At 41.6% G+C, this 27,376-nt stretch overlaps 1 protein-coding gene across 3 annotated transcripts in view; it reads left to right on the top strand.

Annotated features, from left to right (window-relative positions):
* The window catches only part of CHD7 (chromodomain helicase DNA binding protein 7), a 222,973-nt gene that overhangs the window by 67,172 nt on the left and 128,425 nt on the right, over positions 1-27,376 (top strand). For all 3 annotated transcript variants that reach the window (XM_074987153.1, XM_074987154.1, XM_074987152.1), the window contains one exon: positions 6,360-8,204. In XM_074987153.1, coding sequence (XP_074843254.1) covers positions 6,534-8,204 — 1,671 coding nt within the window. In that variant the 5' untranslated portion in view covers positions 6,360-6,533. The remainder of the gene's footprint in view (positions 1-6,359; positions 8,205-27,376) is intronic.

Genomic DNA, 27,376 nt, shown 5'->3' with positions numbered 1-27,376 from the left:
TTCAGAGTTCAACACTTGCTGTAAATTCCCTTGTTGATCATTCTCTCTCAGTAAGATTGCTAACTACCTGTATTTGGAATTTGTTCAGTGTAGTATTGAATTACTACTCACTTCCATTTCTAGGTTCGTTAGGGTTCCCATTGAAGCAACCCTGAACACTAGGAAGCACAATCTGTGTTTAGGCTTGGGATTAGAATGTCAGGGACAATAATTTGTCTGTATGCACTGTCATAAATAAAAAAAAAAAAAACTAAAAATAAATCCTTTGTATATTTCAATGAAGTTGTTTTCCTCTCTGACTTGAGGGGGATATATTGGAAAGGCAAAATTTTTAAATACTTGTTGGGGATTGGGAAAATACAAATTTTACAGATTCTTTGAACACCCCACTAGTCAGAGTAAAAGATGGTGCCCTGAGATAGGACACCATTGTGGCTTGAGCTAGCCTTCTTACCGTGTCATTGCCTTGGGGCAGTGAGGCTTTCAAATGGATCCTTTCATAGCTCAGATAAGGTTTTTTCCAACTAGTTCATTAATACTGTATATCAGCTGTACAGTTACAATCAAATTGTGTATTGTTGACTTTGAAATCTTGTAAGAGCAACATCCTTATATGCATTGGATGTGATTTTATGCTTGTATTAATACGTAATTTGTTGCATACTGCAGAGCTGTAAAATGTATATCCTGAAACATTAAGGATGTACAGTTTAAGCACTTCAGCGGATGATCTACCGGGGAAAAAAAAATTATAAAATGTTTAGCCTTTAAGGTGCTACAGGACTCCTTCTTGTTTTAGTCTGTAAGATGTATAGAGGTTGCCTGAATGGTTTGCGACAACGGTGTCCAATTTGAAATTCATTTCTGGAGAACAAGTAAGATTCTGGTGTCACTAATAGTAAAATCTGGAAGGAGAGAATTTTGTACTTGGAATGCATAAAAATTTTTGTTTGTAATGGTTTAACTGAAATGCCAGACAAGCAGTTAAGATGTTTGTGAAAGTTTGGTTCAAGTCTGAATGTCTACAGCACAATTTTAGAGCCCTGCAAGCTGAGTCTGCTGACATGGGCCAGAGTTACTGCAGTGTCCGCATACCATCAGCAACTCTGTCCATGTAATTGAGCTCTGGCTTCCACTTCCATGGTCCTCCAGGGAAGAGAAGTATATATTGCTGATATTTCTGTAATGGTGGATGGCGGGAACTTTGTCTCCCTCTCTCCTCCCAGTACAAAAATAACCAAAAAAAAAAAAATTAGGCCTTACTTATTTATATTATAAAGCTTTAGAAAACATTGATTGTTGGATCTTGTTTCCTTTGGAGGCTACCTTAACTTTACTTTTGGATGTGGACTTTGTTACTTTGGTTATGTGATCTTACCACTGCATTAATATTTATTTATTAATGGCAAACAACCCCAGTAGCCTGATTTTCAAGGGTGCTCAGAGCACCCCTTTGTCAAAGCTGTAAATCTCACTCATGCCAGAACTATTTAAACATTCTCAATAGAAAAATGAGCTACCCTGTTTGTCTACCCAGTAGAAACAGAACTCTGTTTTAAAACGTGTTGGAAATGATGGTAGTGAAGAGGATTTGGTACTCACGACCACTCAACTTTTTATAGTGCTGAGAACTTTTCACATCACCTTCATAGACTTTAAAAGTACTATGCAACTTTTAATAACCAAGTAGAACGCTTAAGTGCTAATCTTCACCAAGAAACTGCTGTTTGAGTACATTTTATACTGATCATTAGACATAACATTTAGTAAAGCAAGTTGTTTTCTCTACTGAGCTGATGGACTTACTAAAGTTATTTGCTTTATCATATATGAGACCTCCAGAATCTCACTGTTTGCTTTGCTCTGATTATTCTGTGGCTGATCCTCTTCACTACCATATATATATAAAATGTTATATATTGGGGGTGGGGTGTGTATAAAAGGATGATCAGCTACAGAGTAATCAAGGCAAAACAAACTGACTTTGAAATCATAATTTCTGGATTTCTCATATTTTTTAAAAAAGCATTCATCTTAACTGTGTTCAGGTCTTAATTTTTAAATAAAACAGTGCTCTGAAACAGGTTCTGAAGGTCTCATATTTGATATACATAAATTTTTTTTTTTTTTTTGCTAACTACATACTTTGTGTATTTCTGCTTAAGCTCTTGAGATACAAATGTTTCATAAAATCTGTTTTCTTGACAGAAGTAGGTATCTGGGATAACCAAATTTCTAGATTGTGGTTTCTTAGCAGTTATTTTTAAGAAGCCTTACGGACAGCTAAATTATTGCTTTTCAGTTTAAGTGGCCACAGTCAACTTAAATTTGATACCAAATTTAAATATTTTAACAAAACCCACTAATTAACATGTTCCTGGACATGAAAATAATGTAAACACTTGCCTGTAAACAAATCTTTCTGTAATTTCTTTGAATCCAAGCACTGGAGCACTAACAACCTGAAAGAGACACTGCTTTCATTATCCAAGATGAGACAAGAAGAACATATGCAAAACGCAGAGATATTAACACGTAATCAAAGATGTCAGTAATGTAGCTAAAGAAATAAATTTCTGTATTATGTGTGTTGAGTTTCTGATTTAGAAGCCCTGCTTACCTGAAAATTTACTGCAGCCCTAGCTTCTGTAGCATTCGTCAGAGAGACTGTAGTCTACATGAATACATAACTTAGTTCAACTACAGAGTACCAGCTCTCCAGTGTGGCCTTTCCTGGCTACTTTCTGCAGAAATTGGGGTCAAATGGGCCAAAATAAAGTGAATTGTTGAACAAAACCTATTACCTTATTTTCCCCAGTTTCCATGGAAATAGTAGCAGGCACTGACCACCTTCGTCTGAAATTGACTCTGCTTCTTGTGGCTGGTTCCCACTGGAGCTTCCTTAGAAGCCTGTCAGGTCATGGAAAATAAGTATTCAGATAACAGTTTAATCTTTCATGCATTTGAGCTTAATTTCTGGAGCAACTGGATTGGAAAGACCATGCCACTTAGCAGAGGGAGAATTCTAGCATGTAGTTTTCAGTTACTGAATCCCAAAGCCTGTTCAACTTGCACCAAGGGAATGGCCACCACCCCCTGTCCCCCATCTTCACCATGTGGTTTTTTTCCCAACCCTTTTCTGTTTTTATTTATGAGAAGCTGTAATGATGAACAGATTCAAACCTGTATGTTATGCTGTGTAATTGAATAGGTCATTGAATAGATTGAGCAAGAGTCTTATGGTTTGCCAAGCTGTGTTCCATGCAAGAGGTGGAGGTGGTAAGTTATTTTGGCTGTAAACCACTTCTTTAGACTTCCCTGGAACTCCGGAAGCTAGGAGGCTTCCTAGCGTTAGGGTTAGGGTTGGCAAGGAGGCTTTCTGGATAGCTGGAGACCAGCTATTCAGAGGGGTACCCCATTTGCTATATGTATTACACCCACTGCCAGTAGGACTGGTAGTGTAGGAGCTGCTGAAGCGGCTCTAAGCCATGGAGGGATTCCTCTATATCAGTGGATTTCAACTGAGCTACCACTGTGGGCTGTGTATGCAATTCTGTATTGTGGGCTGCACCTGCAGAATACATATACTACCCATGTGGCCATGAGGATGTCACATGGGCCACAGTTGTGTGTTGATCAGGCTGCCAGTAGGTCCCAGATTAAAAACACTGCTCTATGCAAATAAAGTTCACAGTGACAATTTATTTTGGCTAACCGATTCATGCCATAAGTTCAGATGAATGGAACAAGCCTTAACATTGCTGTGTTAGACTTTTCTGACTTCAGGTTTAGTGTTATACTTAAATATTTAAAAAGCTCTGAAATTCCATCCTTTGTAAATGACTTTTTAAAATGAGTTTGTACCTTTAAGAATATATGACTCAAGAAATAAACCCTAAATTATATAGATCTCATTGGATGATCACAGTCTAAAGGTGCTAATCTGTAGATTTTTTCTTTTAATAAAACAGGAAGTCGAGCTTGTTTTTTGTTTTGTTTTTCTGTTTTACTGCTTCATGACATAGAGACCCCTAGAAAGTGCTTAAATAAAGATACACCCTTGGAAATGTCTCTTTTGGTTTTGCTGGAGTGTGCACACGGTATCATGTTATCTCACACCTCTAAAGGATAGAGGTTGAAACTTTAGAAAAAGATATCCTGTCTTCAAAATATTGGTTATTACATTAATAGGTATTAGTAAAAACAAGGTTTTTAAACAACTGTTTTGATAACTCAGGAATATGTCCTCAAACAGAATTGTACTTAAATAATAACGAAAATAGTGATTTTGGTTCTGATTTCCATGTGGCAAAGACCTGAACCATGTTGACATGTCCTCCAGGCAAAGATTGCAAAATTTCAATTTCTAAAATAAAATGTTTTGAATTAGATTGTTTTAGGTCCTCATTTGACTAAACAAACAAAATAGCATAATCACACTTGCTGATGATATTTAAGAAATTGTCATTCATACCATCCTAACATTAGTTTAGTCCCGTGTGGAAAAAACTAAAACTTTCTTGTAACCATTCTTGTTGAAAAGTAACCTGTCACTATAAAATTGAAGTTTTTAACTGAATATCAAGTGCTATAATACTTAAATGAAAGAGACAGGCTTTTGAACTAGAGTTCTTCTTTGGGCCTGGGCCTGAACAAGAATTCTGTAGTTCAAAAGCTTGTCTTTCTCTTAAAGGGATGTTGGTCCAATCTTGTGTGCCTCATAACCTGGGACCAGTATAGCTAGAACAATACTGCCAATGGTAAAATTTACCTGACACACAAGTATTTCAATAACATACTGTAGCCTTGACCAGTTCTTCGTATGTGGAGCTTTGTTTCCAGGAGAAATACCAATTATGTACGAAGCACAACTTGTCTTCCTCTGAAGCGTTTTAGTATGGAGTTGAAAATGGATATTTATATCCAGGGCTCTACCAAATTCATGGACCATTTTGGTAGATGTCATGGTCATAGGATTTTTAAAATAGTAAATTTCATTATTTTGGGTATTGGAAATTTCATGGCATTGTACGGTAAAGGTCCTAACCCAAAAATAGTGTGGAAGTGTGGCAAAGTTATTGGAAGGGTGAAGGTTACAGTACTGAAGCTTGTGGTGCTGCCTTTAGAACTGAGCAACTGGAGAGTGGTGCCTGTTGGCCAGGAGCCTAGCTCTGAAAGCAGACCTCTGCCAGCAGCCGTAAGGATGGCATGGTATAGTAGTGCCCTTCTCTGGGTGTGCTGCCAGGGTGCTCCCTTTGAGGCAGGGTGCCTAACCAAAGTGGTGTTGCTCTTTGGCCACCCAGCTTTGAAGGCAGCATAGAAGTAAGGTTGGTAATACTGCAAACCTGTCACTGCCCCCTCTAGTTTTGAGTCAGGACCTCTGAGAAATGCTGGTCTCCCCTTGAAAACTGTTTAGAATAAAGTAAAAGCACACAAAATACCAGATTTCATAGTCCATGACAGGTTTTTCATGGCTGTGAATTTGGTAGGGCTCCAGTTATGTCATTAGTAATGAGTTTGCCTGAAGGTGAATAGTAAACCCCAGTGATTGAATTTCCTCTATTCAAAGACAAATTCTGGCATGGATTTGATCTCTGTGGGTTTGGAGCCATGGGTATTATTTTGAACATGGTTTTTAAAAATCTGCCCTCCTGCAGAATAGAAACTTCATTTTCATTTCAGTTTTGAAGCTTGTAACTGTGTAGTTTTGGTAGGGGGCAGGGAATAGAATTTTATGGTTCCATTTTCAATTTAACGAAGTACCCATTTGTGACATCTTTGTTGTGTGCAAGTGAAAAATAACACATTAATTTTTATATAAACCTAAACATTTTAAATCTCTGGTTTTTTCAGAGACACTTGTGCTGTTTGCGAAATCCTCTTGTCCATTTAACTAACTTTAGCTTATCATAGCCCTTGATGCTGCTGCTTGCTCATCTGATTACACTGCTCAGGGGAATAAGGTTAAGGACACGCTGTTGGTAACTAGAGCATTTTCAGGGCTTTAGGCCAGCAGATGGGCTGCTTGGCTGTACTCATACAGCTGCCTGCTGTGGCAGCTGCTGCTGCTGCATGTTGTGTTCTTTTGTTCTGTTCCATCCAAGAATGGAACACTAGGAAGTGTAGTGAATGGATTAATTTAAGGTTAAGGTTAGTGTTTTGCTTGCTCTCTAACTCCCTATCATAATAATGCTTCTGATGGAAGCTAATGAGTTTTTCTTAAAGCAAAACAGATTTTAAAAATACACTTCAGGGACTGAAGGAAGTGTCATCTGACAGTCAGGTGTGTTTTAATATTGTATGGCATTTTTACTGTACGATTCTAATGTGTTTTTTTCCTCCCCCTCTCTCTTTTCTAGGACCGGTAACCAGACTTTGGTTGATGCTACATGGTCCAAAAGAATTAAGGAAATATGGAATGACACGAAGGAGATTAGTTAAGGATTAAAGGCTTTGAGGACTGACACCTCAGTGAGGTGAAGCACAGACTAGCATTCTACTTGTAGCTCTGAGGAGCTGTGTGCTAAGAAAAGATGGCAGACCCAGGAATGATGAGTCTATTTGGAGAAGACGGGAATATTTTCAGCGAAGGGCTGGAAAGTCTTGGAGAATGTGGATATCCTGAAAATACAGTAAATCCTATGGGGCAGCAAATGCCCATAGATCAAGGATTCCCCTCCTTACAGTCTTCTCTTCACCATCCTCCCTCCAGTCAAAATCAAGCAAAGTTGACCCACTTTGATCACTATAATCAGTATGAACAGCAAAAAATGCATTTGATGGATCAGCCTAACAGAATGATGAGTAACGCTCCTGGGAATGGTATAGCATCTCCTCACTCACAGTACCACAACCCTCCAGTTCCTCAGGTTCCTCATGGCAGTGGCACTGGTGGTCAGATGGGAGTCTATCCTAGTATGCAGAATGAAAGGCATGGGCAACCCTTTGTAGACAGTGGCTCCATGTGGGGGCCACGGGCTGTTCAGGTGCCTGACCAAATAAGAGCACCATACCAGCAGCAGCAGCAACCGACGCAGCCACCACAGACTCCGTCAGGACCCCCTGGGCCCGGCCATCCTCAGCACATGCAGCAAATGGGAAACTACATGGCTCGTGGTGATTTTTCAATGCAGCAGCACGGTCAGCCACAGCAGCAGAGGATGAACCAGTTTTCTCAAGCTCAAGAAGGTCTTAATCAGGGAAATCCTTTCATTGCCACCTCAGGACCTGGCCACTTGTCTCATGTGCCCCAACAGAATCCCAACATGGCACCTTCTTTGCGACACTCAGTCCAACAATTTCACCACCATCCCCCTACCGCGCTCCATGGAGAATCAGTAGCCCACAGTCCCAGATTCTCCCCTAACCCTCCTCAGCAGGGTGCTGTTCGGCCACAAACACTTAATTTTAGTTCTCGGAGCCAGACAGTACCCTCACCTACTATAAACAACTCAGGGCAGTATTCTCGGTATCCTTACAGTAACCTAAATCAGGGATTAGTTAACAATACAGGGATGAATCAGAATTTAGGCCTTACAAATAACACTCCAATGAATCAGTCTGTACCAAGATACACAAATGCTGTAGGATTTCCATCAAACAGCAGTCAAGGACTAATGCACCAGCAGCCCATTCACCCTAGTGGCTCACTCAACCAAATGAACACGCAAACTATGCATCCTTCACAGCCTCAGGGAACTTATGCCTCTCCACCTCCCATGTCACCTATGAAAGCAATGAGTAATCCAGCAGGTACACCCCCTCCGCAGGTTAGGCCTGGTAGTGCTGGAATACCAATGGAAGTTGGCAGTTATCCAAATATACCCCATCCTCAGCCATCACACCAGCCCCCTGGTGCCATGGGAATTGGACAGAGGAATATGGGCCCCCGAAACATGCAGCAGAGTCGTCCGTTTATGGGTATGTCTTCAACTCCACGGGAGATGGGTGGGCACATGAGACCAAATGGTTGTCCAGGTGTTGGCCTTGCAGATCCACAAGCAATACAAGAGCGACTGATATCTGGCCAGCAACATCCCAGCCAACAGCCATCTTTTCAACAGCAAATGCCAACCTGCCCCCCCATGCCACCTCATCCAGGGATACATCATCAGCCTTCACCTCCACCACATCCACACCACCAGCCGTGGGCACAGCTTCACCAGTCCCCACAGAATACACCACAAAAAGTGCCTGTCCTTCAGGTAAGTTACAACTAATTGAAAGAGAGTGTTTTTGAATTCTGTATCTAGTCATACCCTGGGACACACGTTTACGGCTCTGGATACATTGTTCTGCCTTGACTATTCCAGGTTACTTGTGGTTCTCTTTCATATTTCAGTTTTATTAAGTATCAAGCTACTGGAACTTCTGTCTTTGCCTATGGTCTTGTGATGATTTTTACAAGATTATACTGTAGTATGTTTTAATTGTGAAGCAGCACCAAACTTATCCTGAATGCAGCACTGATTTTATTATTGTAATGAATCTTTTGAGTGAAAGCTAAAAGTTTGTGTCTAAATTTTCATGGTATCATTACACCAATGATAAGTGCATTTGTGAACTTGCAGAAAGAAGCCCGCAATATAGGTGTACCTCTTGCTTTAAAGCAAATTTAGTTTTGGGATGCAGACTTGAAATGTTTGACTATAGTGTAAAATTGCAAGTTCAAGGAAAAGTTCCACAGTTTTTTAACATCAAGTTTTGCAGCACTGTATGATGTACCTGATAAAGAGTGGTAGGCAAACCTGGTTTTAGATAAAATAAGAGCAGATGTGACTCAACTCAACCCAAAACAAAACTTCTTAGGGCTTGGGTGAGACACACACACACATGCTCACAGCTTTGGTTTTACTGAGTTTCTGAACTTCCTGCTTCTACTTAAAATAGCGCTGCTCTGTTTTCTACTCAGAAGCTTGGAAGTACTGGGAATTTGGAGTATTTTCTAGACTAACTTTGTAGGTTTAATTAAACATCTCTACTCCTTTTGTGCATGAAAAAATCAGATCTCCAGTCTTTATTCAGGTTTGTCATCACTGTATCTCGATTGATATGCTCAGACATGAGCTTTTGTTGAGTGACCCACCACTGTGGTGAAGATTCAATTTTTCAATCCCTTGTTATATCAGAAATCAATCCCCAAGTAGATCTGTCCATAAATATTTGGAGACAGTTGCTGGAATGCAGTCATAAGGCAGATACAATTAGTTTAATAAATCATATGAGCAGTTGTCCCAGCTCATGTCCCAGGCCTATTTGGAAAGCAGCTGCTCAGTAGCCCCTTTGACTGCTGCCTGCCGGCTGCTTCTGTTAGCTGCTCAACACAGCATGTGATGGATCTGGGAATCAGATGCATACATGGAGACAGGGAGCCTGGTGGGGGGTGCACAGGAGATGGTGACTCAGTAGGTGGGAGAGGCTTCTGCACTCTGGGGACAGAAGGAAAGCATGAGGGAATGTGGTTTAAGCCATAGGGGAGGTGAAGCAGTGGGTGAAAATCAAGAGATGGGAGCCATGTGGGGAGAAGAGATGCTGTGTGGGAGCAGAAGTAGAGAAACAGGGTTGAGAGACTATAGAGGTAAGAAGGGGTGTGAATATTTTTGGGGGTAGAGTGGGTGGTGTTCAGATCAGCTAGTGATCTGAAAGAGCTTTGTGCAGGCTTTGTATAGTCCAGTAAATTTTGAATGTTTTATTTGTATTTATTAAAAGGAGACAGTGACCTTTGAATTACAAGAATGCTCCCTACATTGTCAGCTAGTTGGCAGAGTTGTTCTTTCGTGTTTTCAACTGTATCCCAAGGAAAGGGGAAGACCAAAAGGAGAGCAAAATCAAGAGTGTGTGTTGGAATGGGCAGGGATCTAGAAGAGGAGGAAGGCAGGTATGAGAAGGTGACACAAGGAGGTGAAGGGTGTTGGAGGGCAGAAGAGGGGTGGGATCATCATAAGGTGAACACCCAGGTTCCTTTAGGCTGTGTAGCTGTACAGCTGTCTAATAAGCCGCACATGGGCTCAGAGCAGCCGCACATGGACCTGCTGGGGAAGAGGTTCTGCTTCCTCTGCCCCTCTTAGAGCTGCATCATTTGTGAGTGTCTGGAAACTCTCTCCCTGCAGCTCCCTTTGACTGGGAATAATGTCTAGTCAGAGCTGTTGAGCAGGATGTCTGCTGGGTGAGCGCAGGGCAGTATGAAATCACATTCCCCCATGCCCCACATGCACCTGAAACAAAAGCTGCCCAAAATAAGTGCTATGCACCAAAAGCACCTGGCCCAATTCCAAGCCCTTCCCACCACCCTTGCTCTTTTTCACACCCCACACCACCCTGAGCTGCTTCCTGCATCCTAACTCTTGCACAGACTCCATGCCACCTCCAACCCAACCTCCTGCCCTGAGGCCGTTCCTGCATTCCAAAGCCCTTGGCCCCAGCCTGGAGGCCCCTCCTGTACTCCAGACACCTCATCTGCAGCCCCACCCCAGAGCCTGCACTTCCAGGCAGAGCCCTCCATCCTCCCAACTGTGAGCTTCTCTTCCATAGTCCAGCCCCTCAGCTTCACCCCGGCACACATCATTGAGGTGCACATAACAGTTCATTCTGCACATGGACGTAAAAATTAGAGAGGAGACACTGGTGAAGACAGGGTGCCTGGTGAAAAAATGATGAGAATTTCAAAGCAGCAGGGAGGAAAGATCAAGAATCACAAACGAGAAGCAAAATTGCAAAAAGGTGTTGAGACCAAAGCACAAAAATAAAAATTAAGTTAGCATGGGCAAAAACCAAGTGAGGTGAAGCTCAGGTGAAAATCTGTTATCAGATGGCAGTGGGGATGGACCTCAAGTCCCCAAAAGGCTTGCAGTACAGTAAACTCTTTCATATCTGGCAGCCCTAGGACCGGGAGGTTACCAAATATTCTGGATAATAAAGAGGTATACCTCGCAATGCATATCACTAAAGAAAAACAAGAATAGATATTAGGAAACAAGTATGCAGAGTACTTCACTTACCAACAGTAGTATTGTACACTGCAAACTTATGTTGTGTTTATTTGTGTTTACTTTCACTTTGAAAGTTCTGGATCATAAAATGCCAGATATGAAAGAGTTCACTCTGTCAGTTCCTCTAAGTAATTATTACTTAGGTGTAAATTTACCCCAGAGTGTCATTGTTTTACATTTGGTAAAGCGTCAATACAGTTTTCAACAGTCTGTTTGCAGCGTGGGAGGGTTTGGAAGAAAGTACCATTTTTAATGTAGAAAGTTCTGTCTGCCATTTCCGCGAAAAATCTTTCCACATGTATTTGAGACATATTAATTTTTTAAATGACTGTTGTGGTGAAATATAAAATAAAACAATTTGTGTGCTAAATATATGAAAACTTGAATAGCTCATTAGTGATACTGAACTGCATAAATTAGAAGAAGGCAAATGGTAGAGTAATTGCTTTAATTCTAATGTTTTAGTTCAGTTTTGATCATAAAGTATGAATCAAGCATTCTGTGGTGAGATGTGTTATCCCTGTAGAGGGAAATCTACATTCCTCTAATTTGACCAAATTAAAATAAAAGAAAATAGTTTCCTAATGGACAATTACAGTAAATGGATTAAGTCACAGTAATGCAGCAAAGTTGTGTGTTACGGTATCCATTTTGGCTTGCCATGTCTCACCTGCCTAATATGAAAACTTGATATGAGCAGTCCTAATATTCCTTCTTCCTTAACTGTATGACTTGAATATGAAGTGTTTAAAGGCACAACAACAAACTATCCCCAAGAATGGAAAGACAGGAAAAGGCCAGTCTTTCTTCATTAAGAGCTGTATAATAACCAGATGATCAAAAAGGAATCCAGTAGAAGATGAAAACATGGACAGATTGCTAAGGAGGCATACAAAAGAGTAGTGCAGATATATTGGGACAAAATCAAGAAGACTAAGGCTACATCTACACTACTGCCTATATCAGTAAAACTTTGTTGCTTGAGTGCAGATACTCAACCACTTGAGCAACACAAGTTGTCCTGATATAAGCACTAGTGTGCACAGGGCTTTGTTAGTGGAGTGCCTGTCTTACCAGCATAGCTCTTACTGGTCCTGGAGATGGCGTTCTTATGCTGATGGCATAGTGTCTTCAGACATGCTGCAGCAGCGCAGCTGTATTGGTGCACTTGCACCTTTGCACTGTGGTATGTGTAAACGTGGCTTAAGGCATACAGTGAATTACACCGAGCAAGGGACGTAACAAGGAATAAGAAGAGGTTCCTGAATTATATTAGGAAAAAGAGAAGGACCAAAGATAGTATGTTGTTTACTTAGTGAGGAAGGAGTGCTAATAACTAATGACATCAAAGAGGCTGAGGTACTTAATTCATGTTTTGCTTCAGTCTTTGCTACAATGGCTAAGCGTGAGATACTTAGGACAAATAGTGTTAATTGGGGAGGGTAGGGGAGGAGGAGAATGCAAGCCCAAACAGGGAAAGAGCAGAGTAAGGAAGATTTAGGTAAGTCAGTTGTTTTTTCAAGTCAGCAGGGCCTGATGAAATTAATTTTAGGGTGCTTAAAGAAGCAATCTCAGGACCACTAGCCATTGTCTTTCAGAAGTCCTGGAAGATGGATGATGATCTGTGGGCCTGGAGATGGGTGGACACAATACCTGCATTTAAAAGGGGGAACGGGGAAGAAGTAGGAGATGATACACCAGCCAGTCTAACTTAGATAGCTGAAAACATATTGGAACAATAATTAATCAGTTTGGAGAACAGGATTATAAGGAAAAGCCAACACAGTTTTCTCAGGAGCAAAGCCTGCCAAATCCACTAAATTTCCTTTGTTTATGGGGTTACTGGCCTAGTGGATGGAGGAAAAAGCAGTAGACGCAATATATTTCAGTAAGGTTTTTGAAACAATTTCATGTGATGCTTTCATAAGCAAATGGGGGGAAATGTGATCTAGTTGAAATCATAAATTGGTTATGTATCTGGTTGAAAAGACATACTCTGCAGTTATCAGTGCTTTGTTGTCAAACTGGGAGGGCACATCTGTGGGGTCTCATGGTGTGTGTGTGTGTGTGTGGAGAAGAATGCTTATAAAATTTGCAGATGGCACCAAACAGAGGGATTACAAGAACTCTGGAGTACAGGGTTAGGATTAGAAAGGAGAATTGGGTTAAACATGAAGTTTAACTGGTTTAGTGATAAAATGAGAGGGGAGGGGGTTGCTGCAGCTGATCTGGAGTGCCCCTGTCTGCAGTAGTCCCGGGCTGGGCTCACTGTGGAGAAGGGCTGCTCTGGGGCTGGCGCACCCCATGCCCATGAGGGCCCTGTGGGGTTCTTCAGCCCCTGCTGGTTAACTATCGGAGGGGTAGCCGTGTTAGTCTGGATCTGTAACAGCAACGAAGGGTCCTGTGGCACCTTATAGACTAACAGAAAAGTTTTGAGCATGAGCTATCGTGAGCACAGACTCACTTATCTGATGAAGTGAGTCTGTGCTCACGAAAGCTCATGCTCAAAACTTTTCTGTTAGTCTATAAGGTGCCACAGGACCCTTCGTTGCTGCTGGTAAATCTCATTTGTTTAGGATGAGGCTTACCGGTTAGCCAGTTAACTGTTAACATCCCTAAATTAAACAAGCAGAAATTCATCAAAAGTAAATGCACAGTACTTCATTTAGAAGGGAAAAATCAAGTGACAGCTATAAAATGGGAAATAACGGGGTTGGTGACAGTATTTCATAAAAGGATGTGGGGATTATAGTAGATCACAAGTTGAATGTTTTATCAACAATGTGATGTAGTTGTAAAAAGGACTAGTATCATTCTGAGGTGTGTTAGTAGGAGTGTTATAGGTAAGACGCACGGGGTAATTGTTCTTTTCTACTTGCCATAGAGGAGGTCTCAGCTGGTGTACTGTGTGCGCAATTCTGGGTGCCACATTTTAAGAAAAGTCCAGGCAAGTTGGAGAGAGAGTCCAGAGGAGAGCAGCAAAAATGATACAAGTTTTAGAAAATGTGACCCATGACAAAGAGCTTAAAAAAAAAAAAAGTGTTGAGAAGAGAATTTTGAAGAGAATCTGATAAGTCTACAGGTGTGTTAAAAGAGCTGTTGTAAAGAGGTCTGTGATCAATTGTTCTCCTTATCTACTGAAGACAGGATGGGAAATCATGGACATAATCTGTCACCAGGACCATTTAGGTTGAATATTAGGAAGAGCCTTCTAATTTTAATGGCAGCTAAACGCTAGAATTTTTTCTGGAACCTAGAATTCCGGTGGAGGTTGTGAAATCCTCATCATTGGAGATTTCTAAGAACAGGTTGGACAAATGCCTATCAGGGTTGGGTTAGGTTTACTTAATGCGTGGGACCCTTTTTTTCTGTCCAGGGCCACTGACCCACAAAAAAATCAGTTGGGGGGCCAGACACAAGCAAAAATTTAAAAAAAGCCTCACTCAACTCACCTGTAGTGATGACTGGATTAACTCTCCTGGGGGTCAAGAAGTATTAGCTTTTGTGGGGCCCCCTAAGCTCTGGGGTGGGGCCAAAATGAGGAGTTCAGAGTGAGGGAGGGAGCTATGGGTTGAGGCAGAGGGTTGGGTGCTGGAGAGGGATGAGGATTCTGAAGGGATGGTGCTGGCTCGGGATGAGGTGCTTGAGGTGCAAGAGGGTGGCTATAGGTTGGATAACGCATGGAGGCTTTAGGGTGTGCAGCCATGGGCTGCTCTGCAAAGAGATACCAATTTTTGGCAGCCTGGAAATCTTTTTGCGGGATCCCCTTTAGCCAGGGTCCCTGGGCTGCAGCATCTAAATCTAAAGCCCTTTTCATAATCTGGGCCTGCCTATAGTGGTAGTGGCATCAGGATGTCGGCCCTCGTACTCCAGCCCAGTAGTGTCCAGGCCTCCAGTTTACAATCCACGGTACAGAGACTTGCTATGGATCAGATCAGATGAAGCTGGTGAGCAGATTCTGCTCACAGGCCTAATGTTCCCCACCCCTGGTTACTTGTTCCTTCCTCAGCACAAGGAGTTGGCTTGGTGACTCCTTGACATCCGTTCCACCCCTGAAATCTGTGATTCTATCATTTTGTATAAAACTAAAACACAAAAATAACTTTCTCAGAAAAAGGAAAACCGCTGCATAACCTTTAGACCCCTATAGGCATTTTTTAGTAATTGTTTCTCAGAGGTTCCAAGCTAGTCCTATCTTGGAAAGACTATAAAGATCATGGGTTATTGAGGAATTATTATTTTGTACATATAGGCACCCTGGGCAGAGAGTAAGCATTCTTTCCCTGTCTATAAATTAAGAACACAGTTAGGATGCATACAATTCTGCATATCCCATCTTTTGTTGCTTAAAAACTGCCAACAACAGAATTTGCTGGTTGGGAGGTACAGGTACTGGATGGCAAAGGATTATGAGTGATATAAGCATCTTTACAATTCTAGGTCATAGACCAGAGCAGTAGTGTGTGGAACCCTTTTACTGTGTGGTTAAGGAACATTTTTCCCCCCCCAGTTAGGGGCCATTGACTCACCAAAAAAATCAGTCAGAGGCCACATGAGAAAAGGAACCTGCCCACCCCTGAACTTCTGTTACTTTACCTTGCTCCCAAGAAACTGAGGGCTTCTACTGGCAACAGTGGGATGAGCTGGCACTCACTCCAGCCTTGGTGGGGGGGTGTGCGTGCGTGCGTGTGCACGCACATGTCAAGACTAAATTTGCTCACCCTGTGGTGTGGGATGTCCTAACCCTCACTGCAAGCTATAGGATCCCTACCCATGATATGTTGTTTGCCCTGTTAGGAATGAGTTGCAGATTTCTGTTTGGTGCCTTGTAGACAGATGTCTATATCTCAAAGATCACAATTGTAATTAACACTCCTAGTGGCAGACTTGGAACATAGAAATGGGCCACGAGACCTCTTCACTCAGGATTCAGACATACTGAAGGAGGCGCACAATACAGAAAATGTCACAGTATCTGTGCATAAGCTGAAATCTCAGTGTCAAGCGCTGCCTGTCAAGCATATTTTGCAAGTAATCTGCACCACAGTAGTTAAATATAAGAATAATTAAATAGGACATGTAAGCTTTTTCCTTCAATAATGTTTGAAAAGTAAAGGGAGGAGCCCAATAGTGCACTATAACATTGCTGCAGAAGGATGCTAATTGAAATGCTTGATTTTTTTTTTTTCCACTGAAACTATTGTAATAGGACTGTCTTATTTTTTTCCCAAAATTCTTGGGATTGAGCCTTAGTTTGTGTCTTGAAGTATGTGAATGAAGAAGAATATTACTTTTAAAAATCGGAATAGCCTAGATCATTGGTGTCCAACCTTTTGACTTGCCTGGGCCGCATTGAGTGAAGATAGACTTGGGCCGCATACAAAATATATAATATAGTTAACGTATATAAATCACATAATAATGTTAAAAGTTTACGATCTTGTGGGGCCGCATTACTAGCTGTCCAGGGCCGCATGTGGCCCACGGGCCGCTGGTTGGACACACCTGGCCTAGATTCTGATAGCCAAATTCAGAGGTAGTTTAAATGATGCGGTAAGGTACACATGAGTACCAGTAAATTGTATGTAATTTGCATACTGCAGCAATGGAAATGTAACCTCCATTGGCTTAATTTCCATGTGAAGTGGGTGGAGTTGTAACAAGAAAAGTGACCAACTTATGTTCCTCAGGGCAGCTCTATACCAAGGGGTGGGGTGGAGAGCGGAAATCAATTTAAGGTACGCTGACTCCAGCTACGCAATTTTGGTAGCTGGAGTTGAGTATCTTAAATCAATTTCTTGCTGTAGGGACATCAGCAAAAGCTCTCCCATCAACTTTTCTTACTCCTTGCAACTGCGAGGAGTACCAGGGTTGATGGCAGTGCCCTGATGGTTTGATTTATCGCAGCTGCTCTAGGCACGCTAAATTGAACCCCGGAAGATAGCTCAGCTATGCATCGACCTTCCAGTAAGTATAGACAAGCCCCCTACTGACCTAATTTACACTGGCCCTTTCTTATCTTTGAATTTGGATATCAAACCTAAAGTAATACTGTATGGCTAAACAAAATATTAATACCATGAAATTAGCAAATCACAGCACTGAGAGACAGGAAGGGTGAAGTGTAATATCCTTTATTCTGTTGCTGGAGGGGATGAGTTTTTGAAAGAGCCTGTGAAGCCCAAAAGCTTGTCACCTCCTAGAACATAAACTGGTCACATAAAAGAGATTACCTCAACAGCCTTCTCTCTCATCTCCTGGGACCAGCATGACCACAACACTGCAATCAAGTCAGTCTTTTGTCAGTATTAAATAATGAATTTTAAACAAAGACTAGCTTTTTACTTTTCTCACTCAGCATGCTTGCTTTTTCCATTAAACTCTTTATAAAAAAGTATTTTAAAAAGTCAGTCTTTGTTTTCAAAAATAAAAACTTCCTTATATCCTGTTTCTGATAGTTACTTTCTCGTGTGATGCTGCTGTTCCTGGCACAACTTCTGGAAGTGTCCTGCGTTCTGCTTTTCCATCTCAGACAGCATAGAACAATGATTGCTGCTGGAAATCCTAATCTCTTTGAGGCATCTTTTAGCCCAGAAGCCCATAGGGGGAGGGTGCAAATTCTGGCAGCCTGCTCAAATGGGCTAAGGGTTTTTTGGAAAGGATGATCTTGGGAAAAATTGTTTTATTTCATTGGGATCTGAAATATGCATATAGTACCATTTTTCTCTGGCTGCTGCGTTCTTCAGCATGCCAGAAAAAAAGGAAAATTTTTTAGCAGTACCCACTCTAGGCTGCTGTGGTTGTATCACTTGCAAGATACCACTAACTGTCCAATATTAGCAGCACTGACTGAAGATTATTCTACTAGAATCAAAAAGCAAAGAAGAAAATCTGGAGGAACTGGCAGGAAGTATAGTGCAGCAAAAAGTACGGTGTAATGGTAATTTGTTTTGCTAGGCTTTCCTGTGTCTTGAATTTGTAAGAGGTGCAGAACATAATTAAAATTTATCTGTGTTTTTCCTTCAAGAAGCTGAACAATTATGAGACCATTTAAATGCTTTTCAGTTAAGGTCAAGGAAGATATTTTGTATTTATTCTTAAGTTATACTGACTAGCTGTCTTCTGTTTATTATTATGGAAATGTTCCAACACTGAGCTTGTCTGCATTCCATCTTCTCTCATTCAAAGTGTATAATATTTTAGTGCCAATTATTTTCTTCTACATTTTGCAGAGGAAATTCAAAGTGCAAACTACAAAACTCCTAATATCTTTGTGAATAATTAAGAAAAATGTATGGCCTCTAAGAGAATTGTTTGCATTTTTAACTGCTGAGAACATCGTGGGATTTAACTCTGGATGTAAAAGATTACCCTCTTCCTCCATTTTCCTTCCCCCCTAGTTTCCGAGAAAACACAAAGGGACTATACGCATTCTTGTAAATAAGAGATTAGAGACTAGCTCTTGAGTGTATATGCCCTTGGGGAAAAAATTCTTAGTTTAAAAAAAAAATGGAGTAAAAGAGGGACAAATTACTTCATTGAGAAACCTTGTTAGGTGCATTTTACTACATCAGGTGCCATAGGTTAGCTGGAGGAAAGTAATTTGTGCCATTTAATTATCTGGTTGAAGCCAGTTTGCAATATTAGCATAAAAATACGAGTCCACAACAACGTGCTGATTTGGTAGACTGGAGAGTCACCTGACTTCTTGTTAGAGGTTAATGTGTTCAATGTGGGCAGTTTGAAAAGCTGACCTGGATTCCCGCCCCCCCCCCCCCGGAATAGTTGGGCAGAGTTTTCACAGAGTTTCAGAACAAGTATCAGAAGGGTAGCTGAGTTAGTCTGTATCTTCAAAAACAACAAGAAGTCCTGTGGCACCTTATAGATGAACAGATGTTTTGGAGCATAAGCTTTCGTGGGCAAAGACCCACTTCATCAGATGCATGAGTGAAACCCATGCATCTGACAAAGTGGGTCTTTGCTCACAAAACCTTATGCTCCAAAATATCTGTTAGTTTCAGAACAGTAAATTTAAAAATCCAAATTTAGGATTTTTAAATGCAATTTATCTGGTATTTAAGTTGTCATTGTGGATCAGATTTCTTGACATATTCTTGCCAGGGAAAAGTGACAACTGTATACCTCCTTTAGGATGTATTTAAATCTTCATTTCTCAATTTAAAAATTGTTTCTAAAGATAAATCTGACATATATTAATATATCTGAATAGCTTCATGTTCAGCAGGTAAACTTAAAGTAAAATAATGGAAAATTGTTGCATAGGGAAGGAGAAAATTGGATCTTTGAATTGAAATACTTTGAAAGTCCTAGTAAAGAGTGAGTTAATTAAATTTAATTAAAATTCAGTAACACTTCCCTCAGAAATGGAGGGAAGGAGACATAAATGTTGTTGTGGTACCTCACTATATATGGAATTAATGTTGGCATCTTCCTGGACAGAGTTCACTGCCATTGATTATTTCTTGGTTTTGAGATACTATGAGCTTCCCTAATTTTTTGATCCATCAAAGCTGAATATTTTGAAGGACTGGTCTTCTGCAGACTTATCTGAAGTTTGTCTACCCTACACAGCTTTTAGCAGCATGACTGTATTGACGCGGTTGTGCCACTAAACACTTGGCAGTGTAAACTCTGTGGCCATTTCTACACATCCCACTTTCTGCAAAAGTGGCATGCTAATAAGCGGCCCATAATATCCTAATGAGGCGTGGATGCAAATTCCCCGTGCCTCATTAGCATAAGGTCACATGATTTTGGGGTGTGGAAGATGTTCCTCCGGACTCCAAAAAAATGTGTAGAAGTGCGGCCCCCCAGGAGGTCTTCCAGAAGGAAGTCCTTCTTCTGGAGGCCCCTTCTTCCTGAAAATTTTTGGGAAGAAGGGGCCTCCAGAAGACCCTTTCCTGCCCCGGGGACTGCACCGCTGCACATTGTTTCGGAGTCCAGAAGAATGACTCCAAATCATGTGACCTTATGCTAATGAGGCATGGGGAATTTGCACCCATGCCTCATTAGCATATTTTGGGCTGTTTATTAGCACACCACTTCGAAAGTGACGTGTAGAAACGGCCTACTTGTCAGCACTTTTGCTGATAAATTACTTCCACCCCCTAAGAGTGTGGCTCCTCTTGTGGTCTGAGAGGTCCAAGTGGCAGTGCAAAGTCCCATTTGCACTGCCACTTGACATAGCAAAACTTTTGTCTGGGGAGGTAGGGACCTGGGAAGAAACAAAAGTTTTGTGGTTCGCTTGGCAGAGTAGACAAAGTCTGAGGCTTAACAAGGAGTTATCCCCATAACATTGGTCCACATTCACATATCATCACACTCCCGTCAGTGCTACACAGCAAGGTAACTATTGCTCCCTTGTACTTCAGGACACACCCTGAAGTAATTAATACATATTGCTACTGTGAGGTAGTGGCAGTGAAGACATGCAGCCATAGGCAGTCACAACATTTATAGAATCATAGGGCTGGAAGGGACCTCAGGAGGCAATGGAGTCCAGCCCCCTGCTTCAAGCAGGATCAAGCCCAACTAAGTCATGCCAGCCAGGACTTTGTCAAGCTGGGACGTGTTCAAGACATGTTGGTTCTCCCAGGAAGGCTGGGAATGGTCACACTGCCTTTCCTACTCCTGGGGCAGTTGTGCACCAAAAAGCCCTATTGTGCATATTTTAAAATTCTGCTTATTTTATTTCTTGAAATAACATAATTATTTTAGTAATTTATTTAAACTACAGTAGAAGTGGAGAATGGAATTTGGGAACACTAGAAGAAATCCCCAAATCCTGCTGTCTAGTAGTAATGTAGCCAGTAGTTATGCTTTACTTCTACAAAAACAAGTAGTCCTGTGGCAACTTATGGACTAACAGCTATTTTGGCGTATAAGCTTTCATGGACAAAGACCCACTTCAAGCTTATGCTCCAAAATACCTGTTAGTCTATAAGGTGCCACAGGACTTCTTGTTATTGTTGAAGATCCAAACTAACACAGCTACCTCTCTGATGCTTTACTTCTAGTTACCAGTCATCAGATATATGCAGCTGTGTGGTCTGTGTTGCATCATAGGCAACTGAAAAGCAAATGAGAGCCAGGGATTCAAAGGCCGTGTCTATGCTAGCAAGTTCTTTCAAAATATTTTTCAGAAGAAGGGGATCTCTTGAAATATCCAGCAGAACTTCTACACACAATAAGCATTCTTTTGAAAGTGCTCTTCCACTCCTGTTCCAGGAAAAGCGCCTTCTTTTGAAAGCTTATTTATAAAGAAAACTTGTGTAGATGCTCCATAGGGCCCTTCTCTCAAAAGAGCAGTCCTCATGGGGCCTGATTTTTCAATCCCTGGCCTGGTCTTTTGAAAGAGTAGGGGCTCTGTGGATGCTCTCTTTCAAAAGAGCATATCGCTCTTTTGATCCATTTCTTGTGTGTGGGCGCATTCCTTTGAAAAGTTCTTTTGGAAGAGATCTTCCAGAAGGATTTCTTTCGGAAGATCTCTGTAGCATAGACGTAGCCAAACTCACATTGCCTTTTTAAAAAAAAAAAAAAGGGGGCGGGGCGGGGCATGGGGGGCAGTAAAGTAGCACTTTAAAGACTAACATATTGCCTTAGCTTCTCCAGAAAGGTCAGTAGCAAACTGTTCATGGGACTGTATCTTGATAGGGAATTTTTTCAGTCCAAGCACTAGACCAGTGCTAATAATTGAAGTACTATCAGCATTTATAAGGCCATACTATCCTTTACACTACTCAAGTAAAGGAGCCTTTCCATTTTTATACCTGTTTGTATTCATGGGGGGAATTCACTTAAGAGCAGTGGGAATAATTCGCTAAGTAAGCAGGCTGCTACTTTCTGCTCTGACCGAGGGGACAGAATCTGCCTCATGTCCCAAACACCTGCTCCTCCACAATGTGTGCATGTGTGTCAGTGTGTGCTCATCTCTCTTCCGTGTGCACTTACACACTTGCATGCGTGTCTGCCCAGCCCTCCCACCATGGCAGTGATTTTATGTCTTCTGTGGGTGCCCAAATGGTTTTGCCTGCACTGCTGGGAAAGGACTTTTGACCATTCCTGTGACTTCCTTTTATTTCCCAACCAGAAGTCATTTTTCTGCAGGGAAGCATTTTTCTGTGGAGGCCGTTCTGTGCAGGTGCAGTGACACAGAATTGCCCCGGGGTAGCCCCTACTCATCTCCGTGCTTGCAGTTTGTCTTTTTGCCAGAGTCATGCATTGCTAAATGTTGCTCAGAGCCCTGTTGAAAATTGGGAAACGGAGGCAGTTAAGATGGGCATGGGACAAGCACAAAGTATGCAAGTAGCAGTCATGAAGTCACTATGGTAGAAGACTACTTTCAGGGAGTGGGTTTGAATTCAGGACACTGCAGAATCATCAAACCCTGGATAAAGATGTGGCAGAGAACAGAATCTGTTCCTGGGGAAGGAACAGTGTTATCCTCAGGAGAGGATGGGGTGTTTTCATGTTCACGTAGCCCTGGGTAGAGATAGAAGCCTGAGAGGGTGTGCCATGAATGAATTTTATCAAGCTAGACCCCTTCCTCTCAGGATCCCTGCAATGGCAGATGAGTTCTCTCTCAAAACACTTCAAGTGTGATTACCATGTGGCACAGGGAGTTATGAATCTTGGAATATATGCCTGGGTTGATACTGCATCTGGCTGCAAAACTAATGTAGGTGTGGAGCATAACCATACAGTAATGTGGTCATGCTGTCATGGCCTAAACTACCATTGGTGGTTACCCCGATTGCTTATTCCATACTTCCATGCAGTGAACACAAAGCTTTACCTTCCACTATTCTGGTACAGTAAACCCTCAAAATACGCGAGTTAAGCACAGCTCACGATCCTGCTCCCACCAGCTCTGGCTCAACCCCCAGCCCTCCAGTCCCATTTATGACCTGCGCACAGCTCCAGCTCCAGCTCACCACCCCACCCCCCGCGCCGGCTACCACCCAAGCTCCGGCTCAACCCTCCCCTCACCCCCAACTCAAACCTTCCGATGCCCAACTCACCACTCAAGCACAGCTCCTGCTCACCACCCCCACTCACAACTCCAGCTCAACCCACCCTGTTCCCTGTGCTTGGCTCCGGCTCACGACCCCCACGCATGGCCATGGTTCAAACCCCCTGCCGGCTCACCACCCCCACTTGCGGCTCCAGCTCAACCCCCTGTCCTGGTTCAAGCACCCCGGTGGCTCTGGCTCAACTCCACCCCCGCCGCCCTCCTGCAGCCCTAACTCAGCCCAGGCTTAAACTCCCTGCCCTTGGCCCCAATCCACTGCCAGACTTAACCTTCCCCAACTCCCCCCAGCCCCAACACTTGCCTTTCTGCAGCTTTCCCGGTTGCAGAACATGCATTCTGTCGGGGGTAAAAGACACCCCCAACTTACATGAAATTCGAGTTATGTGAGGGTGCATGGGAACTGTATTGGAAACTTTCTTTTTTAACATCAGTCTTCCTTTTGGGGGAGCAATATGCAGATACTGAATCCAGTGGGTCATTGCAATGCTTGACCTTTGTTTTAAAAGCGCTGTTATATCTTTTAAAATAACAACCAAAAGGAAACTTAAAAAAAAAAGCCATACAACAACAACAACAAAAGGAACCTCACACTTGAATTAACTTTCAGAATGAAATACTGAACATAATTGTAATTCACGCTTTTCAGTGTTTTTTTTTAATGCTCTTCAAGATTTATTTTAAGATTATTCACTTTAACAGGTCCGAAGTTTTCTCCTGCAGAGATGCCATAAATACTGGGTTTTTGACATCAGTCTGGAGAAATGTCATCTCTCATTCAACATAATGCCTTCACTGCAAGAGAAAACCGTATGAGAACACTGGCTATTAGGGAGAGTGTCCTTGTTTAATAATCATAGGTAATGGCAAAAATGCATGAAACTATATTTGATAGATAGTAATGGTGTCTTAGTGTTTGGCATGGCATGAAATAGCTACCAACAACAAAGGTTTTAAGACAAAGATCTACATCTACAATTTTGGCTACACAGGCCTAGTTTCTAGATTCTGAAAATTAGCCCATAAATAAATAAAATAAAGAAAGTTTTGCTCTTTGTTGTTAGCTGTTGATATCACTACCCAGACTGCTTTCAGTCTTCTCAGCTTCCTCAGCAATACTTTTTATTATAAATTTGTTACTTCAACTACCTGTTTTCCCTATTAGATGTCTAAACATACAATAAAATAAAATAAGCTTGTTTCCATGTCTTCTAAATAATAAACCCACTATTTGTTCTGTTTCTTTTATACTCTGTATGCTTCACTGTGCTTAATATTTAGTCACTTTCCCTTGTCCATTCAATAAGTAGACACAGACCTGTGTCCTTGTAGTCCGTTGCTTGCTCTTTCTGGGCCCTAAACAAACAACTCTTCAGTCAGATCCAAAAAAATATGAGGTGGTACATTTCCAGTATAGTCTAGTTTGCCCTCTTGTTTGTACTTTAATTCCTGTGATTCTGAAATTCTGGTGCAGTCTTATTTCATGTGACTACACCCTGTCAGGCTTAGGTTTGTTTACATTTTTAAGTTTACAGCTGGAGAAAAAAAAAGCCCTCTCCTTTCTAAATGTTTTTATTCAAAGAGGTTAAGTTTATGAATAGAGGTCATGGTAGATGGATCAGTGGTCTGACCAGACATCTGGGCAAGCTTTACGTTGCTTTGCATCTGACTGCCCTTAATTAATCTCTTAAGAAGTGTTAGTTATGCCTTTCAACTTGCCTAGGAGACAGGTAGATAGTAATGTCCCCACTTCATCAACTGTGATAAATTGAGGGGTAGGGAGTTTGTGGTTTTGCTTAAGCAGAATCCCACTTGTTAAAACCCAGGTCTTCAGATTCACTCCTGTATCTAATACATTAAATAACACTTTACCTGCCCATCTACAGTTGACTTTCTTAACTTCTATGCCTGTTTCTCAAAGTGAATTCCTCTATGTGGAGAGAACTGTGGTAATTGGTGTGGATTTAAAAAAAAAAAAGGTGAGGTTGGTATTTGCCTACAAGACTTACACCTGCTGTGTAAGCCAAGGGCTGGAAGTACACCCAGATGTGCTGCAGTCCATTTGCCTGGGGAAGAGTTTTTTCCTACTGGTTCTGCAGCTTCTACTCCCCTTCTCTCAAATCACTGCCAGATTTTGTTCTCTCCAGTAGAAGGTGCTTCAAGAGAAGAAGCTGATAAATTGTTTCCTCTGATCCATCAGGGAAAGGTGCAAAATGCATTAGACTGATCACAACTTCCTCTGCATAACCAATGTCCGCTTCCCTCCTTCAGCCTTCTCGAAAAGGAAGCAATTTTACCTGTGTTTTCTTCAGTGAAAACTGCATCTCAGGAAACCTCAATATTCTCGTGTTTGTTAGACTTGCATAGAATCATGGTAACTTCCATTTTTTGCAAGCCACAAATATTTAGCTTCAGTAGAGCAACAGGTACTGTATTTCAGTAGTGTATAAGTAAGGCCCTACAAATTCACAGTACATTTTGGGCAATTCCGTGGTCATAGGATTTTAAATAATTTCCTTAATTTTCAGATACTGAATTACAACATTCACTGTGTTTTGTAATTGCAGGGGTCCTGACCCAAAATGGAGTTGTGTGGGAGTTGCAAAATTATTGCATGGGGGTTGTGGTGTTGCTATCTTTACTTCTGCATAGCTGCTGTTAGCAGCATTATCTTCAGAGCTGTACAAATGGAGAGCAGTGGCTGCTGGCCACGAATCTATCTCTGAAGGCAGAGCCATAGCCAGCAGCTGCACAGCAGTAAGGATGGCATGATATGGTATTACATCCTTACTTCTGTGTTGCTTTCCGCAGAACTGGGCCATTATTCAGCAGCCACCACTCTCTGGCTACCTGGCTCCGAGAACAACAGTGCAGAAGTAAATATAGAAGTTGGATATAGTATTGCCACCCTTAATTCTACTGGTGGGGTGCTGCTTTCAGACCTGGGCCCCTGGCCATCATTCCAACCACCATTCTCCAGTTGTCTTGCTCTGAAGGCAGTGTAGAAGGCTGGCAATATTGTGATCCTCCAAAATAACCTTTGACCCCTGTTCAACTCCCTTTTGGGTCAGGACTCCCAATTCAAGAAATGCTGGTCTCCCCCATGAAATCTGTGTAATACAGGGTTAAAGCACTCGAAGGGCCAGATTTCAGGGCAGGACACCAAATTTCATGGTTCATGATGCATTTTGCATGGCTGTGAATTTGGGCCCTATAAGGCACAGAATGGCTTTTCTGCATTGGTATAAAATACTGTAATGAAAACTGACATGGTAAGATAAGTACAGAATTGATTTATTTAACTTAACGGAACTGAGTCTGTTTAGAGAAAAGAGAAATTCATAGAAAAAGAGTGTTTTTTGTTTTTGATTTGAAGCATGGAAGATGTTCAGGAGTGAATTTGTAGTAGACGGTTTTTTCAAAGTAGCGTTTAGCTGTATGGTTAATTGTGCACTAATTTGAAAAAAATCTCCACCAGTAAACTGCAATTATGCTTAAACGTGGCTGGGCATGTTGGGGAGGGATAGCTCCTCAGTGGTTAGAGCATTGGCCATGTAAACCTAGGGTTCTGAGTTCAGTCCTTAAGGGGGCCCTCGAAGGCTCTGGGGCAGGTTATATTTAAAAAAAAAAAAAAAGTCAGGGATGGTGATAAGTCCTGCTATGAAGGCAGGGGACTGAACTTGATGACCTCTCAAGGTCCCTTCCAGTTCTACAGGTTGTGTATAAATTATTTCTATATGTAAGTCAGCTTCTGTAACCAAGAATACAGCGGCCACCATTTCCATGCAGTTAGTACTTCCTACTGCCTTCAAGTCTAATGGCATTCTTTTAAGTCAAGAAAGAGAAAACAGAGCTTCATAAAGAACTTCTTGTGATTTAGATGCCAATGTGAACTTTGGTTTTTTCCAGTTTCCTTTCCATCTCTGTGTCTCAAGATGGCCCTGTATTCACGTACAGCTCTGGTACCCCATATCTTTTGGCCCTGTTAGACTGTGATAACAATGTCATTTTCCCTTTGTAGGAGGGCTTATTGATATGAAGCACTTAGTTTTATTTTTGTAAGAAATCTTTCATCTGTATCGGCTAGCTGTTGCTGGATACAATGTGCAGTTTATAAACACAGTGCGTGGTTCTGAGTTTGTAATATTTTTGAGTAAAAGCTACACATTGTAGTATATAATATGTATTGACACTAACCAATATATGTTTTTAGGTTGGGGCAAGGCACATTTTAAAATCTTTGGCTTCACAGCTACTAGATATGTGACATGGAAGAAATAATAATAATGGAGTAAATGCTCCAAAAGGTTAGAAAGTTGGTTTTATATTAAGAAATAAA

This window comes from Carettochelys insculpta, chromosome 2 (assembly GCF_033958435.1).
Source record: "Carettochelys insculpta isolate YL-2023 chromosome 2, ASM3395843v1, whole genome shotgun sequence".
Lineage (NCBI taxonomy): Eukaryota > Metazoa > Chordata > Testudines > Carettochelyidae > Carettochelys > Carettochelys insculpta.
This window is presented reverse-complemented; position numbering and strand designations above follow the sequence as displayed.